This window comes from Pimephales promelas, chromosome 15 (assembly GCF_988280905.1).
Source record: "Pimephales promelas chromosome 15, fPimPro1.hap1.1, whole genome shotgun sequence".
In the NCBI taxonomy this organism is placed as follows: Eukaryota; Metazoa; Chordata; class Actinopteri; order Cypriniformes; family Leuciscidae; genus Pimephales; species Pimephales promelas.
Genome location: NC_142783.1, coordinates 31,682,329 through 31,700,421, shown reverse-complemented (window position 1 = coordinate 31,700,421; position 18,093 = coordinate 31,682,329). Strand labels below are relative to the sequence as shown.

At 36.9% G+C, this 18,093-nt stretch overlaps 2 protein-coding genes across 3 annotated transcripts; both read right to left on the bottom strand.

The window, feature by feature from the left end:
• Positions 1 to 227: 227 nt before the first annotated feature.
• Positions 228 to 10,050, bottom strand: LOC120475741 (uncharacterized). The gene is made up of 10 exons (XM_089120544.1): positions 9,923 to 10,050; positions 9,665 to 9,757; positions 6,458 to 6,601; positions 6,239 to 6,377; positions 6,058 to 6,146; positions 5,029 to 5,092; positions 3,586 to 3,674; positions 2,835 to 2,947; positions 2,482 to 2,638; positions 228 to 1,027 (listed from the first exon to the last, which is right to left on the bottom strand). The coding sequence occupies exons 2-10, from the start codon at positions 9,711 to 9,713 to the stop codon at positions 870 to 872; spliced, it is 1,002 nt and encodes a 333-aa protein (XP_088976670.1). The 5' UTR covers positions 9,714 to 9,757; positions 9,923 to 10,050; the 3' UTR covers positions 228 to 869.
• A 214-nt stretch (positions 10,051 to 10,264) lies between these two features.
• nt5c1ab (5'-nucleotidase, cytosolic IAb) lies at positions 10,265 to 16,255 on the bottom strand. 2 transcript variants are annotated; one of them, XM_039666451.2, is made up of 6 exons: positions 15,650 to 15,854; positions 14,861 to 15,028; positions 14,575 to 14,704; positions 12,950 to 13,072; positions 12,690 to 12,874; positions 10,265 to 11,734 (listed from the first exon to the last, which is right to left on the bottom strand). In XM_039666451.2, exons 1-6 carry the CDS (start codon positions 15,680 to 15,682, stop codon positions 11,354 to 11,356), a joined length of 1,020 nt encoding a protein of 339 aa, XP_039522385.1. In that variant the 5' UTR covers positions 15,683 to 15,854; the 3' UTR covers positions 10,265 to 11,353. The 2 variants fall into 2 exon arrangements, with proteins under 2 accessions (XP_039522385.1, XP_039522375.1); XM_039666441.2 differs by lacking the exon at positions 15,650 to 15,854 and adding an exon at positions 15,973 to 16,255 and having other exon boundaries at positions 10,267 to 11,734.
• Between the last annotated feature and the right edge of the window lie 1,838 nt (positions 16,256 to 18,093).

Sequence of the window (18,093 nt, the reverse complement as noted above, 5' to 3'; positions counted from 1 at the left end):
TAACAAAGCAAATTGCTCTTCATTTAACATTTTCATATGTTCAACAATATATAAATAGATATGTACCCAATCTAGTTTTTTTTTTTTTGGTCTATTTCTTTCTTTTTCTGTTATTTGTATTGCTAAGCATGTGATGTGTTCTTCTGATGTAATGTAAGCATTACACTCGTATGCTATTTGTTGGAAATAAAGCATTCCAAAATAACAAAAAAACTCTCTGAAGAGGATTTGATAATGTTTCTTTATTTTTGTCACATGACTTGTCAGATAATGAAAGTAGCCTACCGGTTGGGGATTTCTGAAGGGAAGTTTCAAAAATCAACCATCAAACTTGCATAGAGACTCTACACTTTTATATCAAAGTTGTGCAACATACAACATTGGAAATTGCAGAAATTGTGTTTTTAAAAAGTAATAGCCAACATCACTAATATCTAACATCACATGTCAAATACATGAAATATAAATGTACCTCGAGGACCCCCAGGTAGTCAAATGTAGTGGCACCAACAAAACAAAACAAAAAAACACATGTGAACAAAATAAGCTTAATCCAACAACATAGTCCAAAATTTTTTCAGTGCCATGGCTTAACTTTAATATCTGGTGCAAAAATAAACCAAAGAAAACACCCCCCAAAAAATACTGAATGGTTTACTGTTCAGACTCAAAAAGCAGTCAGAATCAAATCTATAAAGATGCACACCTTCATAACATGGTCAGTAGTAAACAGGTTTAAAAATGGAATTCAGAAAAGTGCGTCTTCATTCATAAATATTTAATAGTATCTTACCATTTTTAAGCTTAGAGCAGTTCAATAAAAGTTCTAATAGAAATATTCAAACAAAATATGTGCAGCTGTAATGATGTCACCAGCCTGCATAAACAGGCTCCGCATCACAAGGGATCCCGCAGAAGCGACCGGGTGGTCTGTCTTTTCGCAAGAGGGGCGTACGGGCGAGGGACAGCTCACTGTCATTATCTCTTCTCCTCCGCAGAACCAAAACGATGATGAAGAGAAGACCCACTGTAGAGGAGAAGAAGAATTAGAAGAGGGGGACAACTGACCTTCCGTTAAGCACTGCACGCTTCTGGATAAATTCAGAATCACGATTTTTGTGCTTCAAATAGAGATCATGAATCTCCCATGATTCTGATCAGACAACTAAACAAAATACATAGTTTATAAGAGGTTCTGACAAAATGTTAATTGCTGCAGTCTATTTAAATTGTTTAATTAATCTGCATGAATTATTAAAAAACTGTTTGAATGATTCAACGACTCATGCATAAATAGTTTACTTGTTTCTTTACTGGATTAATCAGCGTTTTTGAACGAATCTCTTGAATGAATGATTCAATGACTAATACACGTTTTAAAGGGATAGTTACTGAAGCACCCGGGCCTTCAGATCAATTGGACGTGACTGTGATTACAAGAGGTAAAAACGATATAAATACTGTTCGTTTTCTCACACAAACCGCTCGTTTCGTGTCTTATGCCATCAATGTGTACTTACATTTACAAGTCATTAAATCATGTTTAATTTGGACTTCTCTGTGCATGCTCTTTGAGGTGGTGACCATAGACCTCCATTATATGACTGATAGACACGAACAGTTTGACCTAAAAATATCAAAATTGAAACTACTGTGGAAACAAACATCTTGGATGCCCTTGAGGTAAGCTAAAACATACTAAAAATTAATTTCAAAGTGAACTATCCCTTTAACAGTCACTTTTCGCCACCTACTGGTGTAATGATGTAATTGACAGTCTCTATTTGAAGCGTAAATTTACTTTCAAAAGGTGATTTAGTCTGTTTTATGCTACCATTGCTACACATCAGTGTTTATCCAAGCTCTAACCTTTTATTCCAGAACTTCTGTGATCATTTGAACATTTGTAACCATACTGTGATGTTCAAAATAATGTTTGTGCTCTCAGTCTCAGCGGCTGTGATCACTGTGATCATACTTTCATAGACATGCGAATCATTGTCATTAAGGATCAGATCGCATTTAGGAATGAATCGCGCAGCTCTACTAAGCATTGACCAATCCTATTCCTGACCGATTAGTAAATATAATAATGTTAGTAGGTTTAATTTGTATGACCTAGTAAAGATGGGGTCACATTTACTGTCGTGCGGTTCATTTTCATGGGCATTTCAACGGGAATCCACACAGTAGTGAATTTTGCGTGTGAGTGAGACAGATTTCAAGCTTTTAATGGATTTTCTGCATTGAACAACAGACAACTGCTTGGTTTGAAAGTGACTTCTGTGTGAACTGTGCTTCATAAATCACTACACTATTGACAATAGACTTTTTTAACTTGGTGGAAATGTTCAAAATGTGACCGTAAGTGCAAACAAGGAGGTGGAACTTGCAGTAGCAGAAAAACTGAAAGACATTTTTCATATTTTGGTTGGGGACCAAAAGTTCAATTGAGAGACGATGTGATGTGAAAGTTCATACCTCCTCCTCCAATAACAAGCAGTGCAATGGTAACAGGAGCAAGTTCACACGTCTCCCCAGCCTTTCTGAAGAAGGTCTCCATGCAGTAACCAGGGGCCGTGCTGCCCTCGGGACAGAACGCATCGGTGGGACATTCGATCGGATTTACATCGGGACTCTGGAGCATATTGACAGTGGCACATGTATTACAAGACATATAATAATGACACATATTTTACGTAGGTCATTTTCTTAGATAAACAAAGAAGTCAAATTGAAAGTCTCTACAGTAAAATCTTAGTTCAAGCAAGAGGAACAAGTCCATTGGTAACAGTAAAGATTGTATGTGTGTGTTTGAGGAAGTAATCACTCACAGGGCAGTAATGGTTTTCAGGACACAGGTCACAGTTCTCCTGGCCCCGGCGGACCTGATAGAAACCACTGCTGCAAATCTGACACATGGTTTGATGGGAAGGCTTGTGCATTCCTGCCATAAAATATTGACATCATTCGAGTTTCATATTTGTACTGCACTATAAAAAATATTTTCAAGATTTGTTATCACAACATATTTTCTTTTGTCAAATCAACTTTATAATAATTTATTTCGTTGAGATAACTTATTATTTTGAGTTTCTGATGGTTAAATTAATCTCCTTCATTGTATTAACTCACTTTTTCCAGTTCAATCAACTTAAAATTTTAAGGCAACCCAGGTTACTTACTTTTTTAAGTTAAACCAACAATATTTTTTTACAGTTTAGTAATCACAACATTTTTTCTTTTGTCAAATCAACTTAAATAATTTATTTAGTTCAGATAACATATAATTTTGAGTTTGTGATGATTAAATCATTCTCCTTCATTGTATTAACTCACTTTTTCCAGTTCAATCAACTTAAAATTTTAAGGCAACCAGGTTACTTACTCTTTTAAGTTAAACCGTCAATATTTTTTAGAGTGTGGGGAAATACTGATTTACTTGTTCAAAGACCTTTATTCATGTACTAATCTACACCAAAACTGACTTCATCATGTTTTCTGGGTGGCTTTTTAAATCTACAAATTTAATATCACTAAAACTTTCATATAATTTGAGTAAACAACAAGGCTAAAAGAAGATACCTGGACGACAGGGCGTACAGTCTTTGGCAGCGATCTGTAGAGCCTCTGAGCCTGCAGGACAGATCCGGCATTGGGTACAACTGGAGGAACTATCAGAGAGGGAGAAGGGGAGAACTGTAACTATGAACAACACATCAATCAACCATCTTATGGCACAACATTTATTTCCCATCAAAAGGTGCATCCAAGATATTGATAATGCAATATCAATAGAGTCCAACGCTCTGTCTCCTCCAAGCACATCCCAAAGACTTTCAATGAATTTCAGGTTTGGATCCAATTCATGTGTGAAAATGATTCTTCATGATCGCGATCCCAACCATTCTTTCACAATCTGATGAATCCTGGAATATAGCCATGATGTGTCTTCACAACATGAAAAGGTGCACACTCCATCAATTAGGGTTAGAAGAACTGTTGCCAAACATATAACATGCTAGTAACATGATAATCACTGCAATAATGATCCAATCAAGGAGAACTCCAGTCAAAGCTCATTTTTTTTTTGTACATTTGGAGTGCTGTCAGTACAGACAAAAACGACAAAATTTGGTGTTGCCTACACCGTGTTATCCTCCTTTTAAAATCCGCACCCTGTTGACTTCAATGGGGCATGTTCTAAACCTGCTTTTAGCCTCTTAACATCCTTGATTTGTCATTACGAGTGCACAGGCATGTGAGTGGTGTTATTAAGAGTTACACGGTCAATCTGACTGCAGTAGATGTGAAAGATATTAATAAAAATTATGTTAAATCAACCAGCTCACATACCTCTATTTAATTCCTGTTTCCGGTCGAAGTCCACAGTAGTCGATTGTCTGAGTCTCCACTGTTGCTTAGTTACCAATGATCGCGCGCGCAAACTCGACAATCGACTACTGTGGGCTTCGACCGGAAACAGGAAGTAAATGCAGGTTTTTGTCGTTTTTGTCTGTACTGACAGCACTCCAAATGTACAAAAAAATGAGCTCAATGTTAAGATTGGCCGGGGTTCTCCTTTAAGTGTTTGCCTATTTAAATCCAAACAGAGATTTTTTGTATGGGCAGTTTATATATATTACTTAAAGGGATACTCCACTTTTTTTGGAAATGGTCTCATTTTACCACTCCCCCAGTGTTAAACAGTTGAGTTTTACCGTTTTCGAATCCATTCAGACGATTTTCTGATATTTGGAAGAATATCAGTAACCAGACAGTTTCTGGTCTCATTGACTTCCATAGTATATTTTTTTCCTACTATGGCAGTCAATGAGACCAGAAACTGTCTGCTTACTGATATTCTTCTAAAAATCAGAAAATCGGCTGAATGGATTAGAAAACGGTAAAACTCAACTGTTTAACTCTGGGGGAGTGGTAAAATGAGCCTATTTCCAAAAAAAGTGGAGTATCCCTTTAAACCAGAGACATAGATTTTATGGTGCAATGTTCAGAAAGGGAACTTACTTGCAGTACGTGCCTTGTGGACATGGGTTACACAATGTTGAATTTTGCAAAGATGTGTAGAAACCTTAAGCAATAAAGAAAGACAAAAAAACTTTAGCCTTTTACATTTGTATTAAATGCTTAATAAATGTGTGAAATTTCAGATTACATTTAATGTCCCATACATGTATTATAAGCAAATACGGTAACACTTTATGTTAAAGTATTTACTAACCATGAGGAATGCATTTGTTACTGTATTTGTTAAACTTTGTTAATAAAATAAAGCTGTTCCTAGTTTGTTAATGTTAGTTCAAAGTGCTTTAACTAATGTGAACAAGATTTTAATAAAGTATTCATAAATGTTAAAAAATTAACATTAACAAAGATTAATAAATGCTCTATAGACCATTTCACAAGATGTAAACAACACTGGTCCAGAAGCACTTCCTGTTTCAGTTTGTAACTGTTTTCTTTATTTCACATGTAAAGAAAACATCTTAAAGATGTTTGTTTAACTTTTTGATTCCGTTTTATATGTTCTGTTGGTTGTATTTTATCCCAGCTTTTATGTAGTGTTAAAAAACTGAAACAGGAAGTGCTTCTGGACCAGTGTTGTTTACATCTTGTGAAATGGTCTATAAGTGCAGTTCATTATTAGTTCATGCTAACTAATGTAGTTAACTAATGAAAGTGTTACCAAAAATACATTATCTGCCCATATCTCATTTAAGACACTTATGTGTAGTATCTGTAGTAGTTGTACGTATGTACATTCACATTTATTCATTTAGCTGACGCTTTTATCCAAAGCGACTTACAATTGCTATATATGTCAGAGGTCGCAACTAGGGGTTAAGTGTCTTGCTCAGGGACACATTGGTGTCTCACAGTGGATTCGAACCCGGGTCTCTCACACCAAAGGCATGTGTCTTATCCACTGCGCCATCACCACCCCAATATGAAGTATCTGTTTTTTCTCTACCCCTCTATATGTCAATTGGTTTATATAAAAAAAAGCAAATAATAAATGAACACATCACTTGTTACCTGGTGCGCAGGCCCTGCAGGAGACGGAGCCGGTGTTATTGCTGTAGGAACCAGCAGGGCATGCCTGGCAGACGGGGCTTCCTGTGGAACTAATGGAGAAACAAAATGATCAGAGCCTTGGCATGGAAATAATGCTTATGCTTTGAATAAACATAAGCGACGTAATACTTTCTCCTCTCACTTGCTGTAAAACCCAGATGAACAAGGCAGACAGCCCTGCTGTCCTGCGAGAGGCTGATAGAAGCCCTGCACACAGAGAAGACAGGCTCCGGGTAACACACACAGGCCCGCATCAGGACAGCAAGAACACAGCAGAGTTTCTGAGGACACAGACAGAGAAAGTGTCAGCTTCAACATGCGTGGAGCACTTTAAATCAGCATTGAATGCACATGAGCCCACCGTTATCGTAATAAGAGCCAGGGGCGCAGGCCGCGCAGGAGGAGGTGTTGAGCGAGGAGCAGCTGGGAGACGCCGTGGTCACGTTTGCACTGACTGTGGTGATCGTCACAGCAGGACTGAGTGTTGTCTGACTCATCACCACTCCTACACAACGACAGAGCAAAAACTGCCTTCAAATTAATCATATGACAGAATGGTCTTAAAAGCACAATTCAATTACTTTAAAGGCAGGGTAATAGATTTGTTCTCATCCTGATAGCAATCACTAAGTTAAATTGTATAAATGTGTTTATATCTAGGCTATACATCATCTGTGGAAGGAGTAGGGTCATAAAATGATATCAATGAATGCATTTCCACACCTTCGCACAGATATCGCATCAAGATATTTTTGCAGTCTCTCGTGTTAATCAAAGAAAAAAACAAAACAAAGAGAAATCACTCTCTGGTCTGCACTGAATAATTTTTGTAACTGTAATTGTAAGTATTAATCTGCATTTAATTTTTACAATGAAAACTATCCAGTGTTATTTTACATATGATTATTTAAATTCTGTAATATTTCTTACCTGCAATATACTGTATATGGCCACCTGAAAAACTTAAAGCCGCCGTGTTTATTTCATACCTCTCTTTATTCTGTTGCATTTATTTGTGCTGTTTGCAATTTGTTCTTATTTAATTACTCATTTTTTACTTGAGTTTATTTATGAATTTTGCATTGAAAAAAAAAAGTATAATTTTGTTTGTACAGTATATGCATGCTGTCAATTATAGTTCTTTGAAAGAAAATCTGAATCTGCACAAATCTGTATTGGCTGATCACAATTACAAAATAACCAGAATCAGCCGAGAGAATTGCAATTGTGCAACTCTACTTTCTGGGGATGGAAAGTCGTATTGACGTAGACTGTGAATGGAGGGACAGAAATCTCTCAGATTTCATCAATAATATCTTCATTTGTGTTCCGAAGAAGATGAAAGAAGTCTTACGGGTTTGGAACGACATGAGTAAATAATGACATTATTTTCTGGATGAACTAACTCTTGAAGTATACTATACCATATAAAGCACAATAAAATTTATAATACATTATTTCTGGGTCAATACTGATCAACCTTTTGACAAGGTTGGTTTAAAGGTTTATTGTAACAGGACAACATGAATCACGCACACATTCCTTCGTCTGTGTGTGTGTGTTTTTTTTATTGTCTGTTGGAACATACTGTAAATGACACAACATGCTTGTTAACCATCAGCAAAAAGGCAAACAGAGTCCTTATTGTGAGAGTAATCATATTAACCATGAAGCCGGTCACCCTCAGCGACACAAGCTCCCACTGAAGAAACACAATTATTCGGAGGTGACGGCGGTCATATGACTTGATTTCACTCCAGAAATACTAAGGAACCATTTCTCTGTTCTTTTCCAAGCCTTTACAACTAAGAGACTGTGAAAAACATGTTTTACTTGACATGTTATGATACTTTTCAGCTCATTTGAACACATTCTTATTTTAACACATTTTTTTAAAATACACAACTATGTGAGGTCATCACATAGACATCAACAAATCAATGAATCAGGGGTCATAAATCCTAAAAAAGTCACACTACAGAAAACTAACCTCCCTGCATGCTATAACGCCAATAAACCAAGAACAGTCTATGTTTTCTATAAAGCAAGGGTATAGATTTTGGCCAAAACATTTGGACATATTGTTAGGTTAAGGCTTGTTAGATTTCACAAAGAATGCTTTTGATAAAATTCCTCATACTACAGTTGGCCCTCTGTATTGAAAAACTGATGCTCCACCACCTCTGGTAAATTTATTTACAAAAATTAAAAATGACAGACAGACAGACAGACAGACAGACAGACAGACAGACAGACAGACAGACAGACAGACAGACAGACAGACAGACAGACAGACAGACAGACAGACAGACAGACAGACAGACAGACAGACAGACAGACAGACAGACAGACAGACAGACAGACAGACAGACAGACAGACAGACAGACAGACAGACAGACAGACAGACAGACAGACAGACAGACAGACAGACAGACAGACAGACAGACAGACAGACAGACAGACAGACAGACAGACAGACAGACAGACAGACAGACAGACAGACAGACAGACAGACAGACAGACAGACAGACAGACAGACAGACAGACAGACAGACAGACAGACAGACAGACAGACAGACAGACAGACAGACAGACAGACAGACAGACAGACAGACAGACAGACAGACAGACAGACAGACAGACAGACAGACAGACAGACAGACAGACAGACAGACAGACAGACAGACAGACAGACAGACAGACAGACAGACAGACAGACAGACAGACAGACAGACAGACAGACAGACAGACAGACAGACAGACAGACAGACAGACAGACAGACAGACAGACAGACAGACAGACAGACAGACAGACAGACAGACAGACAGACAGACAGACAGACAGACAGACAGACAGACAGACAGACAGACAGACAGACAGACAGACAGACAGACAGACAGACAGACAGACAGACAGACAGACAGACAGACAGACAGACAGACAGACAGACAGACAGACAGACAGACAGACAGACAGACAGACAGACAGACAGACAGACAGACAGACAGACAGACAGACAGACAGACAGACAGACAGACAGACAGACAGACAGACAGACAGACAGACAGACAGACAGACAGACAGACAGACAGACAGACAGACAGACAGACAGACAGACAGACAGACAGACAGACAGACAGACAGACAGACAGACAGACAGACAGACAGACAGACAGACAGACAGACAGACAGACAGACAGACAGACAGACAGACAGACAGACAGACAGACAGACAGACAGACAGACAGACAGACAGACAGACAGACAGACAGACAGACAGACAGACAGACAGACAGACAGACAGACAGATAGATAGATTATTGGGTGGGGACATGTTGTCACCTAACGTTAGTAACTAGATATAGAGAGAATATCCGACATTCAATAATAATCCATTTACAATAATCAAACATTCACAAAGCGAAATCTTGCAATAGAAACAATTTAAATATCCTATTGTATGTTTTAAAATGTTATCTAAATAATAAAAGCTAAATAATAAAATGCGTCATGAAAGCATTTTAAAAGTCTCAGATGTTCTGTTGATTCTTGTTCTGGAAACTCACCCAAAACACAAGCGGTGACGAGCACAGACAAAAACCCCAAACGCTCCATGATCCAGCGATTTACTTCAAGAGTTCCCACATCTGTTTATCCATCTGCATTCATCACGGTAGACGACAGCATTAGTAAAAGAGTGTAATATTGGGAACTAATTAAGATTTCCTCTTCTCTCGCTCTCATTCTCTCTCTCTCATCAAAGTCATATGACACTATCATGTGATCACATTCCTAAACACAGACTGCGTACTTGTTATTATTACCTTACTATTTTGTTAATACAAATCTCCTATATTAATGAACTAAACTTAGCACGACCCAGAAGTTAGTCTTGATATTTAAAGTAGGTGAAACATTAACCAGCAGGGCGCGAGTCAAAAGCATAGGTTAAAAGTCCAGAGTTTCTCAGAGATTGTTTTGAAGTCCCGCCCTTAAAACAGGACCTTAAAGTTACCATAGAAACAGTACGGCAAAATACCATATACCCTGAGAGATTAAATATATATATATATATATATATATATATATATATATATAGAAAATTATCAAAGTTGGGTGACCAGCTAAAATCAGTTGCCACACATTTTACGTTGATTTATTTATTTATATATTTTTTGACGTTCTCCACGGATGAATTCATTACTAAATTCAAAATATCACTTCTATCACAAACAGTCGCAAATATATAACACATTGAGTGTCAGACCTTTCCAACGATATGCGTTTTGTCAAGGTTAGAAACATTTTGGATTGTAAAATAGTTCAAATAGGCTAAATGTAGGGCCTGACACCACGCACTAGGAAGAGCCCACTAAGGTTTTAAAGGATCGTTTACATGGTGATGCAATGTCCAATTTCAAAACTGTTTTCACCAGAGGAATTTTGAGTTTTTAAGCCTTCGAATGATACCTAATTTATGCTCCAAAATATGTGATAAAAAGGCAATAAATAATAGAGAGCCAAGCAAGCATCCCACTAACAAGACAGTGGCAGTTAAGGGGTTAAATATTCTGAACTGAGAGAAATAAACATCGTCTAGTTTTCAACATTTCCTCTTCACTGTTTATTATTGAACACTGTTTATGATTCAGTGGAAACATTGACTTGAGCATGCCCTGAGTAACACATGTTATCACCACACTGTAGTGAAAACAATAAACTAAGCCAAATTTGTACATAACACCGAAGAATCAAAATACTGCTTAACGGATATACACGGATAGAGGCTAAATATAAAGTAAAAACAGCCCTTTAAAGTGAACAATCACAGAGATGGTCATTCAAAACATGGTGATTGCAATATGACAGACAAAAATATGTATTATAGGTGATATTTATGATACCCAACACAGCATTTAGTGCATTTTAGCTTTAGATAAGTTACACTGTCGCATAATAAATTAAATAGCGTGTACTTTAAAATCAGAACAGAAAACGGTAAAATACCACTTATCCAATAACAGTTTCTTTTTCTGTTTATTTATGGCTTGCTATACAAGCAAGTGAACAACGTCAGAACTATGCAGATGGTCTATCATGGTCAAACTGGTCCATTTTGGAAAATGGAAAAGCAAAACTCAATTTGGCATTCAAAAATGCTCAATTTGGCATTCAAAAAATAGCAATTTGGCCAATTATGAAGAAAAGTGTGAAAATATTAAAGACTTTGCTTAAAGCACTTGATTGACCAGTATTCACACAAGCTGCTTGGCTGAGAAGTCTTTTTTTACTTCCTTCCCTGTCTTTGATGGAAACCTCTGGGCAATTCCATAGGGAACATGAGCCGCCACAGTTCCCAGTTCTGCCGCTCCTTCCACGTGGAACATTTGATCATCGAAGAAGATGTGAGGTCTGATCTTTTCCAGCATGGGGCCTTTAGGGGCTCCTGCTAGGAAGAGAGCCTCGTCTGTCTCCAGGCCCCATGAACGCAGCGTCTTGAGGGCCCGGGTGCCTGAACTGGCTGCACTGCGAGCTGTGACCAAATAGGTGCGGATGGGACAGTCCAAGCGCTGGCCTTTGGCATAGAATTTCTGTTGCAGTCTCCCCAGAGCTTCCAGGAACCCTTTAAGTGGTCCCTATAGGAGAAAAAATAAATAAATTAAAAAATAAACAGTAAAATTACACAGTTCTTGGTACCAGAGCATAAACTGTTGAATGGTACCCGTCTGTTGGTTATCAGTCAATCATTGCAGTTTCCGATATAATTGCGCATTTAAATGGTCAATCCAGAAACTTTGCAGTGGAGCTACTATGAAAAACGAATTTCGCAGAACGAATCGCCCGCGCCCTCAGATCACTTGGACGTGGCTATGGTTGAAAGAGTTAAAAACGATGTAAATACTGTTCGTTTTCTCACACAAACCGCTCGTTTCGTGTCTTAGGCCATCAACGTGTACTTACATTTACGAGTCATTAAATCATGTTTATTTGGACTTCTCTGTGCATGCTCTTTGAGGTGGTGACCATAGACCTGCATTATATGACTGACAGACAAGAACGGTTTGAAGAATCAAGAATCAAAATTAAAAATACTGCAGAAACAAAGACACCTACATCTTGGATGCCCTTGAGGTGAGCTAAAACATACCAAAAATTAATTTCAAAGTGAACTATCCCTTTAAGCGGATTCTGGCTAACTTACTGCCTATTGCACCTCTGACAGGCCATTGAGTACACACGCTCAACAGATAGGATTGTGATTGGCTAAAACGTGTAAAACATGCTATAAATAGAAACCTATGGTGCTCAGAAAATGTTCCAACAAAAATGAACGACAGCATTCGAAAGCAGCCTATCAGCGGGTAGGCTACCAAATAGGCCTGTGGAAATGCTGGTACCGTCAGCTTCTTTTTAGTACCGACTGGTACCGATTACTGGTGTTCAACATTGAACAACCCTAGTCATCCTTGTTTTCTAGTGAAAAAATACTTCAACTCCATTTGATGATCCAAAATATGAATGGCGTTTCCTGCCATGTAAGAATTCACACCGTGTTATATTGCACTGCTATTACATTTAAACTGAACATACATGATCAAGAGGTTTATTTTCATGGGCTTTCTCGTGTTCAAAGAACTTGTCCAGTCCTTGGGCTTTGTAAATTCTCTCCGACTCATCCGAGAAGAGAACGGCATCTCCATCGAAGGCCACGCGCAGCTGAGTCTCCGACACCTCTGTGGTTTTTCCTTGTGAGAATACTGTAGCTGCTGCAATTCCTAACAAAAAACAATATTGGTATATTTATGATTCTCCCGTTCTAAGATAATGAAATCCCCAAACACTCCACTCACCTTCTTCAATGGCTTCTCTAACCTTCAGTGAATCCGCTGACAGATAAAGGTTGGTGTGGTACGCTTTCAGATAGCCAATAGGGCTGTTGCCTCCAGTCATGCAAAAGCGCTCTATAAACAGCTCTGGAGATAACAGACAGCACAAGACATTATTTACACGTTTACATAATTATAGAGAGGACCACCTCCATACTTAAGAAACCTCAACACAATAATTTGATCACTGCAATGCGCTCAGTTAGGCATGCATTTAGCATCCGTAAGGAAACATAGTTGCACTAAAAAGCTTTTTAAAGGATGTCAAATGTAATATGTGCACTTGGATGTTCATCCAAAAATGAAAATTCTGTCATGATTTTCTCTCCTGTATGATTTGTGGAACATAAAAGAAGATATTTTGAAGAATGTTGGTATCCAATCTTGCCCATTTACTTCCATTATGTGGGGGAAAAAATACAATAGAGGTCTGAGGTGACCGAAATTATGTTGTTCCCTACATTCTTCAAAATATTGTCTTACAAAGTCATGCCGGTTTGGAATGACATGGGGATGAATAATAAATTATGACTGAATTTTCAATTTTGGATGAACATCCAAGTGCACATATTACATTTGACATCCTTTAAAAAGCTTTTTAGTGCAACTATGTTTCCTTACGGATGCTAAATGCAAGCCTAACTGAGCGGACGATCCCTTACATTTAATGTATTAATTTTAACATATTTACCCATTTTCATAATAGCACAGACTATAAAGACTATAAAATCAGTCTTTAGATTAATTGTAGTTATTTTCTTATATACTGTAGCTTTGAAGAAATAAAATCAGCATTATTTTATTTTTAAAAGTATATACACCTTAATAAAAATATTATAATAAAGAATTAATAATTGGCTTTTATATAGTCATTAAAATGTACAATAAGATGTAATTTGTTTACATTAGTTAATAATGCATTAGTTAACATGAACTAACTAGCTATGTTTTTTCAGCATTTATTAACCTTTGTTAATGATAGTTAATAAAAATACAATTGTGTATTGTTTGTTCATGTTCATTCACAGTGCAACATTAACAGATTTTAAAAATGCATAGTAAATGTTGAAGTTTTATACATCTATGCATTTACAGTAGCACTACTGCTTTTGCGTACACGGTAAAATACTGCTAATACCCATTTACAGTATGTTACTGTAAATTTCATTAAAAATACCCTCAATGCAGTGCATATTACAGTAGTTAACCGTAAATAATATAAACAGTATTTTACTGGGCTTTTTTGCGGTAAGTAACTGTAAACTTAAGGCAAAGTCTAACAGTGCATGCTGTAGAAGTATTGTTCATCTTATCTAATGTACATAACAAATAAAATCTCATTGTAAAGTGTTTCCAAATATTTTAATAATTGATGATATAAAAGCCAATTGTTTAATTTAGGGAAGAAACTGATATTGTCTCACAGTACAAATGGGCCATTATGTATGAAAATAAATAGCTGCTTTTATAGTCTTGTGTCCTCATATTTGAGGGTCCATGGCATTAAAACATTAGTTTGGCATGTTTCAAAGGGACACAACTTCCTGATGTTTATCCAGTGAAAAGCAGTCAAAGATCTTTTGACCTACGGTGATGATTAATTGAGTTTATGAGCCGAAGTCCCACATGAGCATGATTGCTGGTCATCAGAACCACATCAAAGAGCTCTTCACTGTCTGGGTCCAGATCTCTGAGTCGAGCATTCACTGCCTCCACCGCCTAGAGGACAGAAACAGCATTTCACTCATTCCTTCTATCATGGCACTGTTGGACAGAGTGAGAATTCAGTAATTTTCTTTCTTAAGTTGAGATACAGAGTCATAGTTTTTCTCGTTACTGATAGCTGTGTGTAAAGTACATTTGAATAGGTTTGACCTTAACGAAGGGGAAAGCAGGTCCGGGTGTGAATGGCTCGTTCTCGTGTTGGATCTGATAGTTCATGTAATCCTCCATTCCCTGTTGCTCATAAATGTCCTGCTCCTGATCCATATTAAAGAGGGCACGGGAGGACACAGCAATAGTGATGGCATTCTGAGGCTTTGGCTGAGTAAACATAATATTGCGTTATTGAAAGATTGACACATGTTTTTGATTACTATTTGAGCGTTATTTCAAATTTTGTAATAAATAAATAAATTAGCCTATCCATTTACAGCTGATGCAGTAAATACAACGTTGTCGTCAACAACCAATTTCAAATGTATATGGATGGATGGATAGATGGATGATGTGCAATAAGACCATAAATTGTTCATATAATAAGTAAATAAATAAATCATGCAGACAAAAAAAAACAAGTCAATAACTAATTTCGGAGTACTTAATAAACTGAATAATCAGTTTTTAGACAGATGTTTTAAAATGTTATTTACACAAACAAATAAATTAAGTCCCAAAAATTGCCGTCAACATCAAATGTTATTGAAATAAATAAATAAATAGCAATAGGACCATCACATGTAACATTACATGTTAAATAAATAAATAAATATTTGTTCATTGCAATAATACCAACAAGCGACTAGACTTAAAAACGTCTTCAAAATAAACTTTTTCGTCGTCAATCGCTGCGTATTCTGCGTTGTCGACACAGTAATCAAATCGTGCGCGTGCAAGCAACTGGTCCTGCGCGTTTGATCGTATCGCTTTTTCAATGGCTCCTACCAAACTCTGCGTTACAGTTTTATCTCGGATCATAGTCCCATTCTGTTAGCTGCCTTGCTGTTTTTTTGCAGACACAGAGGCTTTGATTTCCTTCCATTTGACCGTTTCCATCAATGGCATCACTGCAGCAAAAGCGCTCGCGCCATCGTGTCCGCGCGCGCGCGCGCGTCTGGTTAATGTCTCGTTGCAGGCGCGCGTGTATTTTTAGAGGCATTATCAAATGCAGATTACTCTGGTGAGCTCAAAACAATGTTTTCCATCACAACCATAAGTGCTAGCTATGTTGGTATGGTATATTATAAGGTACTTTAATACAGACTCACCGGTTTAGGTTTCTTGCTAGGGCTCGATTGGTTCTCCTTCCTCTCCCAAAAAGTCTGCATCTCTTTCATTAGTGGTTTATTCATGACAAACACCCCCACACACACACTGAGCAGTCACATCCCCTCCTGACAGCAATACAATGAGCACACAGTGATATAAATGTGGGAGACGCTGCTTTCATCCTCACCATCACATCTCCATCATCTTCCGGTTACTTCCAGGGATCAATGATGGAGGATCTCAGTTTGTGTGTTTACATCATCTGTGCAAATGGAGGAAATGATTTTTGGTTCTGGGGATGTTTCCATTAACTGGTGGCGTTACGAGGCACCTAAAAGACATACTTGAAAGGGGGAAAACTGCATGATTAGCACTAATGCATAAGAGCACTTCATAATGTATACAGTGTATTGCATTATTACTATGACTCAAAATAAGGAAAAGGTTTAGTCAGGAAGACTTTTTAAAATATTATTTTGAAAGTTTCTTATGCTCATCAAGGCTAAATATTTTAATCAAATACAGTAAAAACAGTAATACTGTGAAATAGTAGGCTACCATTTTAAATAAGTGCTTTCTATTTTAATATACAGTAAATGTTAAAATGTAATTTATTCCTGACAGGAAAGCTATATTTCCAGCAGCCATAAGTATGATTACTTTATGATCTTTCAAAAATCATTATAATAAGTTGATTTGGTGCTCAAGAAACATTTATTGTTATCAATGTTGAAAACAGGTGTGTTTTTTAAAAATTATTTAGTGAATAGAAAGTTCAGAAGAACAGCATTTATTTGAAATATAAATATTTTGTAACATTATAAATATCTTTACGGTCATTTGAGCCATCCTTGAAGTGACAGGCAGACAGACACACAAGAAAAATAGCAGAGACCTCCAGTTATGTAAAGAAAACTTCATTTATTACTTTCATTGCATGACATAAATACTTAGTAGACTTTGAAAAGTTGTTCTTTACATCTTATTAGACTGAGCCTGCCATTACAAAATAAGAACAAGCTTTGAATAAATAGAGCAAATTCTCTCATTGTGATTCTCTTTATACAGAAAAAAGTAATTTTGTACATATATAATTTCATTATTTTTGTTCTCTGTAAAATAAAACATCTGTATAATTTTAAAGACTCTTATTTTCAATACAAAAAAAAAAAACAAAGCAAAAAACATAGAATGAGAATCAGAAGAGGGCACAAATCAGAAACTGAGCTTATCACACGACAGGCTGGAAGTCGAGTCTGCAGACGGGAAGTATTCAACCTTTGGCTGATTCACAATCTCATTTCAAATCAGAAAAAAACATTAGCTGTAAAAATCAATCCTTCAGTATCATGCCGATATACAATCAAGACGTTCCTGAGGAGAAGTCGTGATATCAAAACAGGAAGCGACGAGAAAAGTGACAATTGTTCTACTCAAATGTCAACCTTGATCGTACCACTCAATAAAGATGAAAATCTGTATTCTAGACTGTATCGTACTGTATGTACCCAGAAGTGATCCTAAAGCTATATTATCTGGCTTGAATTGAATCCAGTGTCAGGTAAAGCGGTCTATCCCAATACTGACGCAACTATTGAAGCTTCTTTCTGCCAATGAATAAAAAATAAATGAGAACTTCGACTTTATAACTCGCAATTGTGTTTATAAAGTCAGAATTGTGAGATAAAGATAAGCTCGCAACTACCAGACAGCCCAAATCTGAGAGAAAAAAAAAGTCTGAATTGTGAGATAAAGTCGCAATTATCTTATTCCTTGGCGGAAACAAGCTTCCATAGCAATATATTCAGCGGACTATAAGAGAGTAATATATGGAAGCTTGTTTCCGCCATTGAATAATAAAATTACTTTTTTTTCCCCTAAGAATCACATAAGAATTTAAATTTGCAATTGTGAGTTATAAAGTCTGAATTGCGAGATAAAAATCTTTTAAATGGTTTATTCAGTGGCGGAAACAAGTTTCCATGGCAATATAAAGGCAAAACAATCAAGAGGTGCTTTTAAATCTTATAATACCAAAGTGGTAAATCTAGAGATAATCAAATTGACCTTACAGTTAAGAAAAAGAGGAAGAGGAATCGCAAAGTCTGGACAAAATATAC